This window comes from Echinops telfairi, unplaced genomic scaffold (assembly GCF_000313985.2).
Source record: "Echinops telfairi isolate 266 unplaced genomic scaffold, ASM31398v2 ScPeMD7_7459;HRSCAF=8497, whole genome shotgun sequence".
Lineage (NCBI taxonomy): Eukaryota > Metazoa > Chordata > Mammalia > Afrosoricida > Tenrecidae > Echinops > Echinops telfairi.
The window spans coordinates 315,930-326,755 of record NW_022111359.1 but is presented as its reverse complement, the minus strand read 5'-3'; the positions used below and the strand labels follow the sequence as shown (position 1 = coordinate 326,755).

Sequence of the window (10,826 nt, the reverse complement as noted above, 5' to 3'; positions counted from 1 at the left end):
AGGTCCAGGGCTGTGGGGTCAGGAGTGGGGAGGTCCAGGCTGTGGGGGTCAGGAGGGAGACGACCGCTGGCAGGTGATGAGTATAGGTCCTGCTGAGGCAGGAGTATAGAGCCTTTGGGGCAGAGGCCCCTGTCAGGCCACTGCCTGGGGCCCCAGGGAGGGACTCGCTGTCCAGGTGCTGACAAGCACACTACCCAGTGTCAGGACAGAAGAGATTCCAGAAAGTACTCTGTTCTGGGGAAAGTGCTTGAGGCCCCCACTGGACACTACTGTCACAGGACACTGGGCACAAAAACCCTGGCCGAGTCACCTGGACTTTTGAAAGTACCCCTGCCGCCAAGCACAGCAGACTGTGTGCTGGCCCTGCTGGGGCTTTGTGGGGGAGCCAGGGAGCTGAGCGTCCGGGTGGTCAGCGGGCCTGTGAGCTCCTCTACCAGTGTCCCCGTCCCTGCCCCCTGGCAGCCGCATTACCAGCCTGGCCTGGCCAGGGAGAAAGGTCTCCTTGGGCACCAGAGCATCTCCAAGCCCTCTCGGGCTCCCTGCTTCCTGGGACTACAGGAAGCCCTGGGACAGGGACTCCTGTCCTGCACCGTGACCAGGCCCCTCTGAGGTTTCTGATCGCTTGGATACCCTCCTGTGAGAAACTGGGTGAGCTGGGGGTTCTGGGCAGGGAGAAAGTGTGTCCCCTCAGAGCCCATCCACCCGCCCACTGTCACATGTCCCAAGTTTGCGAACAGTGTGTGCAGGGGGGGTCTTGCTGGTGGTTACTAGTGTGGGGGTTGATGGGCCCACTGGGCGGGGGGGCTGCTCACAGGAGCCTTGGGCGTCTCTGCTGTGACCTCCTGTGACCTGAGGTTCTGGCAGTGGCGCAGGTCAGATGTTTGGTCCTGGGAAGCCACCCTTCCAACCTCTAGGGGCCAGGCTTAGCCCGAGTGAGCTGGGGAGTGCCCGCCACAGGCCGTCCACTGTGTGTCCCCCTTGCGGTCCATGGCAGCTCACATCGATCCCATGCCAAGGGGACAGACTTGTCCGCTGCCAGAATGTTCTGCTACATCCACACAGAAGCCTGAGCCCACCCTGCCCCAGCCCACAGGGCTGCTCTGACTAAAGGCGTCCACCTGCTTTATATGCATGGTGCCACGTGACCCCAGTCTTTTATGTCCAGCTCCTCTCTCTCAGGACCAAGTGTCCCAGGCTTGTCCACCTTGTGGCCAGTGTCCCCCCCTCCCCCAATGGCCTGGTGACACCCCTTGTGTGGACATGGACTGCGGTAGGCTGCCCCACCTCTTGACCCAGTCAGAACATAGCTGTAGACATTGCAAGCGGGTTTTTCCTGCCCCTCAGTGAGCCCCTGCATCTTTCTCGGGGTCCCAGCAGGTAGCCCCTTTTAGCTGTCAGAGGCCCCTCCCGACACTCGGCCATGGCTGGAGCCCAGCTATCGTGCAGGCCCCTGCTTGCTCCGTGCAGAACCCGAACAATGTGTACGGCTGTGCCCATCCACGGCTCCTCTGCTCACTCCACGCGGGTGGGCAGCTGTCCGTGCAGCTCTGGGCCATGCGCTGGTGTCCAGGGCCCCGGATCTCCAGTGGAGATCCTCGCACACTTCACGTGGGACCTCTCTCCCTTCCCCCCCTTCCCCACCCCCCCACCCCACCCCCCTGGCTGGAATGCCCCATTTCCTTCCTGTCAGCAATACTTCCCTCGACGGATGGACGCTCTGGCCGCAGCAGCCTGTGCTCCTGGGGCTTGGCTGGCCAGCCCTCTTCTGCCTAGGCCCTGGCCCGACGTCCATGCCACCACCCCCTAGCGCATCTATATCACACCACCCCCGATGTCCCCAGACCCCAAGGGACACATCACAAACCCCCAGTGTCCACAGACCACACACGACACACTACACCCTCCACACAAGTGACATACTGTCCCTGTAGACGCGGTCCCCAGTCAGATCAGGACATCTAAGTGGCCTGTTGGGGTCTCTTGGGAGCCAGAAGGCCCAGTGCCCCCTCGATATCTATCCCAGGAACCAGGGCCTCTACTTGGCCTTGGAGACAAGAGTGAGCCCAGGCAGGCTCCCCAGTGCCCCCTGCTCAGACCCTGTGGCAGACCATCTGCAGCACCTCTGAGCCATTCATCTAGACCCGAGTCTTGTGCAGGCAGACAGCCCCCACCCCTGCATTCCGTGTTGGGACACCCATGGGTGCTGCATCTGCTAATGGGCACCAGTGCACCCTGCAGCAGAGCTGTTGCAATATGTCGTGTGTGGCCCTGTGAACGCTGGGAGAGTCCAGCTGCTGTCTGTCAGCCGGACTGTGAGCCTGTGCCCTGCCTGGAGTCAGTGGGGCAGGAATTAACCTGGGGAAGGGTGACTGGTCAATCTAGCCTGTGCAGGTGGGCATGGGTCCTCTTCTAGCTGGTCCCCACATTCTTCCCCTGTCTAGCAGATGGCCCCCCACCTGCTCCTTCCACAGCCTTCGTTGACCTCAGGATGGCTAGCCTGGGTCTGGGGCCTGAATGGTCGGGGTGAGGATGGGGTATGCTAACCCTGCCCCGTCCTGCAGGGAGATCCAGCTCCTGCGACGGCTGCAGCACCGCAATGTTATCCAGCTTGTGGACGTGCTGTGCAACGAGGAGAAGCAGAAGATATATCCTGTGTGTGTGTGTGTGTGTGCGCGCGCGTGCGTGTGCACACGGGGGTGGGGGCTGTGGTATGAGAAGCAGAAGATATATCCTGTGTGTGTGAGCATAGTATGTGTATGAGTGTGTCAGCGTGCTGTGTGGTGAGTGTGAGCGCATACTGAGGGGGCGTGGAGACATCCTGCCAGGGGCTGCCTGGCTCGGAGCCTCCTTGCAGTCAAAAGACACACAATGGCAGGTGGGCGCCCAACTCCTGTCGTGAGTCAGCCTCATGGTGGAACGGTGGTGCCCTCTGCCCGGTGTGCCGGGTGCCTGGGGCAGGGCGGGCAGGTGGTCCTGGCTGTGCTTTCCTTGACGGGCACACGTATATGGTGATGGAGTATTGCGTGTGCGGCATGCAGGAGATGCTGGACAGCGTGCCTGAGAAGAGGTTCCCTGTGTGCCAGGCCCATGGGTGAGTCCACAGCTCCACCCCCACCCCCCCACCCCCGCCACCAATTCCATCACTCCCTGGGGCTCAAGGAACACCATAGTGGAGGGCCTGGGCCAGTGTGTGCCTGCCCACAGGTACTTCTGCCAGCTCATAGACGGGCTCGAGTACCTGCACAGCCAGGGCATCGTGCACAAGGACATCAAACCCGGCAACCTGCTGCTCACCACCGCTGGCACCCTCAAGATCTCCGACCTGGGCGTGGCCGAGGTACGCCGGCGGGCAGGGGCCTGCGGGTGGGGCTGGCCAGGGTCTGTGGGCGGGTACACTGATGAGACTGCGGCCACACAGGCCCTGCACCCATTTGCTGAGGACGACACGTGCAGGACCAGCCAGGGCTCCCCAGCCTTCCAGCCACCTGAGATCGCCAACGGTCTGGACACCTTCTCTGGTTTCAAGGTGGACATTTGGTCAGCGGGGGTCACTCTGTAAGTGCCCTGCTGTGGGTGTAGGCCCTGTCCTCCCCTACTCTGGTGGGCGCCCATTCAGATCCTGCCCTTATTGTGCCAGGGGCCCCCCACTTCCTAAGTCTGTGATGGGCGCCCATGCAGACCCCACCCTTAGTGCTCCTCCCTCCACACACAGCTACAACATCACGACGGGCCTCTACCCTTTTGAAGGCGACAACATCTACAAGCTGTTTGAGAACATTGGGAAGGGGGACTACACCATCCCCAGTGACTGTGGCCCGCCCTTGTCCGACCTACTGAGAGGTAGTGTGGGGCAGGTGGGGTGAGCCGGGCAGGGACAGTGGGCTCCAGTGGAGGAGGTGCTCAGGGACAGGCCCTAGGAAGGCCCTGTTGTTGGCTAGCAGGGTCTCCTGCCACACAGCTCTGGCAGCTGGATCTGGTACACAGGCATGGTTGGGGGCACATGGCTGGATGAGGTGCTTGTGAGGGTATCAGCAGGGCCCCTGGGTGGGCTACTGAGCAAAGTCTGCTGGAGTTCCCTGTCCTGGAGGCCACATGGGCTTGGGGACTCGAGGAAGTGGCACATGCTTCAACCACCGGGTGGCTGGCATCTGCCCACGGCTTCCAGCCGCTGGTGCTGGCAACTCAGGGTGCAGCAGCGGGTGGTCGGTGAGCAGCCCTTGGCCTCCTGCCCTGCTTTCTGCCTGGCAGCTACAGCTCCCTCCGTCTCCCCCCTGGTGGAGGGTGGACTTGTGTGCCCAGGGACTTGGATGGCACTGACAACTTGCTGTGTTCAGATGGCAGTCTGCCTGGAAGAAACTAACGCGTCTGACCCGGTGGTTCTGTCAGGACAGGGTCTTGGCAGAGAGGATTGGCCAGTGCTGCGGACAGCTGAGCTCTGTCTCAAGGACGGCTGGAGGTCGCTGAGCTTGCTGCCTTGTCAGATAGTCTCTGTGTCCCAAACCAGGGGACGCTGTTCCCAGTGCTGGGACCCTGGGCTCCGAGGACAAGGCTCGCTCGTGGCTCATCTTGATGGTGGTGAGCTTGTTTGCACATTCCCACTCCACAGTTGAATGACCCTCCATTGTAAAAGGGAAAGGAAGGAAAGCCGATGTGTTGACAGTTCTGTGGACTGTCTCAGAACAAGCGCAGCCAGCGTGCCCTGGAGAGCGGAGGATGCGGACACCAGTCCCTGGAGAAGGACATCACGCTTGGTAAAGTGCAGGAGCAGCGGAAACGGGGAAGGCTCTCGTGCGATGGAGTCCCCGCCGCTGCGTCAGATCAGTGGGCTCTCACACAGGCACGATGGTGAGGCTGGTGCAGTAGCCAGCGGCTGCGCCAGCAGTCAGCCCGCTGTGAGTGGGACCGACTAGATGGCGAGAGGAAAGAGGACGAACAGCGGTGTGTTCGGCCTTGTGTGGGCAGAGTGTCGGTCCTGTGGACGGTCAGAGAATGAAGGGAACACAGAAGTAAAGGTGGTGGGACTTCGTGGGGGCTTCAGCCTTGGTCCGGTAGAAGCAGACTGTCAGGGCCGCAGCAGACGGAGGACGACAGTGAGCGTGGCTGAATCAGGCGACTCACCGCCACCATCATCACCGGCCAGCAAGGGTTCTGCATGCCGGCTTGCGTGTATGGAAGGCTGACCAATCCCTGGGTGACCTGTACCACGGTTGCATAGTCCCACCCAGTAGCTTTGTGCCATTGAGGCAGGGCATGGGAGGTGGTTGAGTGGGTCACAGGGCAACCCCCACCCAGCACCTGTCCCTGCGCTGGGGTCCTGGCTCTGTGGCAGGCTTTCTGTGAACTTTTGTAGAATCAGCTGTCCCTTCTGTGTGGCTGGCTTGGCATTTGGCTGTGTTGGCTTTGCTTCCAGTAGGATTGCTGGTCACGGTGCTGCAGGGTCCTGGAGGCCCTGCCTTTTGTGCAAGCAGGCACTTGGAGCAGAGCTTGTGCCTGTCCCAGGTGGGGAGAGAGCCAGCTGCTGTCCGGCCAACTGCTCGTGGTGACCCCCAGCATCCTCTGGGTGACTTGCAGGCCCTGCCCAGAGCTTCCTGCCGCCACCCTGGATAGCCTGGTCTGGCTGGAGGGTTTCCTGTGTGTTCTCATCAGCCTGCCCCTGCAGCTGCCTGGTTCCTTCCTGGTTGGTCCTGACCTGCGCTTGGCTCTGTTCCCCATGCTGGCCACCGGGTGGCAGTCAGCTGCTGTCCTGTCCACTCTGGCCCTTGGCAGGCCCAGGGCCACTGAGCAGGGTGCTTTTCCAGTGCATTTCAAGACTTGTGTCTGAGAGGCAGCGGGGTCTTGGGTACAAGGACGGCCTGCAGCATTTGTCCCTGGGTCTCAGTAGGTCCACATTCCCTGTCCTGTAGGAGCTGGTCCCTGGGTCTCCGTAGGCCACAGATAAAAGTGCTCACACACATAAAAGAGCATTACTGGGGACGGACAAGTGTACACACACAGGAGCAAGGCTGCGGTCTCTGTCCTGCGGAGCTCTGTGTCTCTCTGCAGTCGTGCTCATGGCATCTCCAGTGGCTCTGGTCCCCATGAGCTCCATGTGACAGGCGAATCCCGCTTGTCTTTAGGGTGATGTCACTTAGTCCTCACCGTTATGGTGGGAGCTGCCCCAGCTGACAGAAGCCCCTTGCAGCCTTCAGACCACCTGTGCCACCTTATCTGAGGTTCCAGGTCTCAGTGCTGACCGGGCACTGCATGTAGACCCCCCATGCCTGTCATCCTAAGTGCCTCTGCCTGATCTCGGCGGCCCCCACCTTTATGTGAACACTGACCGCGAACTCTTGGCAGGCCTCTAGATGGGGATCAAGGTGCTTGGTGGTCCCACGTGCACATGGAGGGATGAGGCTCCTGGTCCAGCTGGGACCCCCCCCACAGGCTCTGGTGTACTGCTGTGTGTGACCCTTTGTGGGTGGGGAGTGGGGGTGTCATTTCCTGATGCCCACGAGCTATGAGGCCACAGGGGTTGCGGACACCCAGGGGTTGTAGCTCCTCAGCTCTGGTCAGCAGTGGACCCACCGCCACTCTGTGGGAGAAAGAGGGCTTTTTGCTCCCTTGAAGAGTTGGTGTCCTGGAAACACGGGCAGATCCACCTTGTCTGCAGGGTTGCTGTGAGTTGGCATCACTGAGATGGCAGCGAGTCTGGTTTGGGCTTTGCCCTCTGTGAGGCCATAGGCTTGGTGGCCGCCCGAGGCATGTGCTGGTTCTCTCTGGCCCCTGTTCTTGATAAGCGTTGCGTGTGGACTCAGGTCAGGCAGGTCAGTGATTGGGGGCAGGTGGTAGTGGTGGGGGTGGGGAGCCATATGCTGAGAAGGGCTCGGCGGCCCCTTCAGTGCTGCTGGTAGCCTCTCCACAAGTTAGTCAATCCCTGGTGTGGGACCAGCCCACTGGAGCTCATGGTTGGTTGGGTGTAACGCAGGGCCCCCAAACCCCTGTGGTCCTTGAGCAACGTGATCACTATCGCACATGCAGTCCCTGCTGGAGGTGGACGTGGTGGTGGCTCCGGGCAATTTGGCCCACCTGCTTCAACTCTGGCAGGAAGACAAGTTTGTCCAGCGCCCTGGCTCCTCAGACCCGTGGAGGGTTGGGCAGAGGTTGGGCAGACCCGTGGAGGGTTGACCTGGAAGTGGCAGGAGGGCGTGGGGCCTGGACCTGCATGCTCTGCTCACCACAGCATCTCTACCCTCAGGAATGCTTGAGTATGAGCCGGCCCGCAGGCTCTCCATCCAGCAGATTCGGCGCCACAGGTGGGTGAGTGTGTGAGTGGCGGGGGTGGGGGAGGAGTGCAGTGGGGCACGTTGGTGAGCTGGCAGAGTCCTGAGAAGGCCCAGGTGGCCATAGGGTGGGAAGTGGTGTCAGGACAATGGGCTGCTGTGGTCCCGGTGACCCTGTCGTGAGCTGACTGGAGCCCCAGCACTGCTGGGCGCAGTCTGGGCTTTGGGGGGCCTGCGTCCAGCCTGGCTGCAGCCCGAGATCTCCCTGCCATGTCTCCTCACAGCTGGTTCCGTAAGAAGCACCCAGCGGCCGAGGCTCCGGTGCCTATCCCTCCCAGCCCAGACGCTAAGGACCGGTGGCGCAGCATGACGGTGGTGCCCTACCTCGAAGACCTGCACAGCTGCGCCGGCGACATGGACGAGGACGGTGACGGCCTGCTGGACATGGAGGACGACATCATCTACACTCAGGACTTCACTGTGCCTGGTGAGGCCCCTCCTCTGCCCTCCCCTGTGTGCTCCACCCACAGGGACACATAACCCTCCCCTCCTATGTCCCACCCACACCTACATCACCCCCCCACCCCCCATCATTTCTTGGCATCTCCAACCCAGACAGCCTTGGCCCCTGCCTCCCTACATACCTGCCTTTCCCAGCTTGCCCCTCTTAACAGTGCCCACCACTGTTCCCCCTGTAGGCCCTCCCTGAGGACCAGTCCATGTGGGAGAGTGCCGGGGCATGGATATGGAGGGCCAGTGGGAATTTTGGGGTCCCAGGGCACCCCCTTCACCCTGACGCCCTACCCTCTTCCCTAGGTGACGAGGCCGAGGCTGAGGCAGGGCTTAGAGAGGAGATGGGCTCGCTGTGCAGCGCGGGCTCCGGCCTTTCTGGAGAGGACCCTCGGGCTGTCTTAGTGTAGCCGCTTCTCTCGCGGCCTGCCTGCCTGGCCAGCAGGCCGGAAGTACCCTTCTGGGGCGGGACCAGGCTTGGCCCCCTTGGGGGTGGGGGCTACTTGTCAGGTGTACTGTCATAAAAGATTTGCTCGCTGCTACGGCCGCTGTGTGTCTGAGGGGATGCTTTTGCCCATTCTGCCCCCTCTTTCCAGCTCAGTCCATTAGGGAGCTCGGCCTCTGGGAAAGTGCGGGGCCTGGAAGCTCCCACTGCAGAGGCAGGGCAGAACCCAAGACACCTGGCTCCCTCCACTCATTTTGCAAGCTGGGTGCTGGCCCAGAGCCTGAGGGCTGACTGATCTCCACTCCCCGGTGGTGGTGGTGTAGGTGCTCACAGGCCTAACCTTATACCGCCCTGCGTCTCCTCCCCCACTCCCGCCGGTGTTGGCACACTGCTGCAGGGCAGCCAGAGCTCAGCAGCCACTGGAGAAATATGGGTGTCCTTGTGTTGTGGTGGGCCTCTACACCACCAGACCCTGCTGGCTGGGGCACTGTGTCCAGACACACCCAGTCCCGGCTGAGCCTGAAACCCAGTGTCCATGTGGGAAGAAACGCTCCACTGGACAGGCCTGGGTGGGCTGTCACCAGGGATTTGATATGAACAGGTAGCTCAGTAGCCTCCACACTGGCCTGAGGCACCCCTTGTCCTTGCAATGCTGAGCGAGGGGGTCATGAGCTGCCCCGGGGGAGACTCTGCCCCTGCTGCCCTGCAGCCTTTCGCCATCATTAGAGCAGACCTCGAGTTGGACTGGACTAGGGAGAGGCCTTTGACTGCACCCCCTGTGGCAGGGAGAGGGGCGGGGAGGGGGTGGTGGAACGGGACTCATGCAGGGGAGCTGTGTGTGTGACCTCCAGACCGATGTGGCTCAGGTCAGGGCTGATATGTCAAAGTAGCGTGGCCAGGCTAAGTGGACAGCCATCCTTGTGTGACGAGCATGTTCCTCGGGCTCTCAGGTGCCTTGGACAGGCTGGGGACACGCTTCCCTAAAACCCAAGTATAGGCGACCTGAGGTGAGTGCTTGGTCCCTCCCTCTGCGAGAGGGGACCAGCTTCCTCCACTAAGCTCCCATGGGCATGGGGAGGGCCTGCCTATCCCTGGGCTTCACGGGACTCAGTAAGGACCAGGCAGGAAGACGCTCAACAGGAAATGTAACACGACATGGGGGGGATGGGGGTGGGCATTGAGGACCCAGCAGGAGCGCAAAGCCAGGCCCCCACAAGCACCTCCTGGAGCCGGAAGGACACCTACTGCAAATCAGGGAGATTGGTCATTCAGGAGACATATCCTAGACCCCGTTTCTCCGCGGAGCCGGGGAGGCCTTTCTGCAGTGGCAGCGGCTCTGTTGGGCGGCTCCCTGGTGTGTCTTAGGCGAGAGCCAGAGCCAGAGGGGCAGGCGGCGGATCTGCAGGGCTTCACCAGGCACCTTGGCCTACTTTCCCCGACAGCAACTTTTGTCACTGTGAGGGCGGCCTAAGGCACTGGAACGTGCCAGCCCCGTAGGAGACACGACCTGGTCCTCTGCCGCCTCTTCCCCCACAGCCCCACCACAGGTGCATGCGTCCCTGTGCGCTGGCAAAGGTCAAGGTAGCTTCAGTGCGCGTGCGCACTAGAGTGGTGATCCTTCCCAGCATGCTGTGCGTGGGGACCAACGGCTTGCCTCTGCCCCTGCTCAGGGCACTGCGCTGTACCTTCCCAGGACAGGTCATAGAGGAGGAGGCTGCTCAGAACGGACAGAGCCGGGGTCTGCCCAAGGTCGTGTGTGTGAATGGCACCGAGACCGCCCAGCCGGGTCCCAGGTCCAGGGCTGAGCGCCGCACCAGCGCCTCCAACCCTGCCCGCCGGGCCTGCTCCGCAAGCAGCAAGATTCGCCGCCTATCGGCTTGCAAGCAGCAGTGAGGACACCGTGTCTGGCTACAGGTGAGGGCCCTACAAGTCCACGCCGCTCCCTAGAGAGGGCACCTTGGCTGGAGTGTGGGTGGAGGCCGGTCCATACCGAGAACATCTCTTCGGGCTGCCAGCAGCCCCGCCTCCCCCCACCCCACCCCCAACACACACAGCCGGTCCGCCGCATGGGTCGTGTGTAGACTCCACCCCTCACAGTCTGCTCCATTCTGGGGTCTTAGGTCCTAAGGTGCTGCGTCCTTCCACCTGCTGTCGGGGAGGGATGCTGGGGCAGGCCCCCTGCCTTGTCTTAATCCCTACTCTGCACACGAGTGGGCGCCCACAACTAATATTTGCTAGCCTGGCTTGTGCAGGCAACCCATCCCCCCAAGCCTGGTGCAATCCATGGCCTTCACCATGGGCCTCAGGGGCCACTTGGGGGAAGGGAGGACTGCAGTCTCCAGGCCCCAGGATGGGCTTGCTGCTTGCCGGTGGCAGCACTACTTGCTGGCCCAGTGTGACCCACCTCTGCCTTCCCCTCCGCAGCCTGGCCCCGGGCTCCTCAGTCTTCCCACCGATGCCCAGCCCGCCACTTGCCTGGGAACGACTTCACCGGCACACACTCTACGCTTTGGCCACCCTCGGGGAGCCATGAGTGTCCTGGAGGGGCAGGGAAGGGGGACAGCAGGGACCGAGCCCCACCCCCACCCGGACCACCTGGGCTCAGCCCCTCA

At 62.0% G+C, this 10,826-nt stretch overlaps 1 protein-coding gene across 3 annotated transcripts in view; it reads left to right on the top strand.

The window, feature by feature from the left end:
- Positions 1 to 10,820, top strand: part of STK11 (serine/threonine kinase 11) — a 13,863-nt gene extending 3,043 nt beyond the window's left edge. Inside the window, exons 2-10 of one of the 3 annotated variants that reach the window (XM_004716968.2) lie at positions 2,562 to 2,645; positions 3,002 to 3,091; positions 3,205 to 3,337; positions 3,419 to 3,555; positions 3,713 to 3,840; positions 7,235 to 7,292; positions 7,544 to 7,746; positions 9,908 to 10,128; positions 10,639 to 10,820. In XM_004716968.2, coding sequence (XP_004717025.1) covers positions 2,562 to 2,645; positions 3,002 to 3,091; positions 3,205 to 3,337; positions 3,419 to 3,555; positions 3,713 to 3,840; positions 7,235 to 7,292; positions 7,544 to 7,746; positions 9,908 to 10,107 — 1,033 coding nt within the window. In that variant the 3' untranslated portion in view covers positions 10,108 to 10,128; positions 10,639 to 10,820. Of the gene's footprint in view, positions 1 to 2,561; positions 2,646 to 3,001; positions 3,092 to 3,204; positions 3,338 to 3,418; positions 3,556 to 3,712; positions 3,841 to 7,234; positions 7,293 to 7,543; positions 7,747 to 8,075; positions 8,996 to 9,884; positions 10,129 to 10,638 lie in introns of those variants that run through there. The other 2 variants (XM_045300157.1, XM_045300156.1) reach the window with 2 other exon arrangements.
- The last annotated feature ends 6 nt before the right edge of the window (positions 10,821 to 10,826 follow it).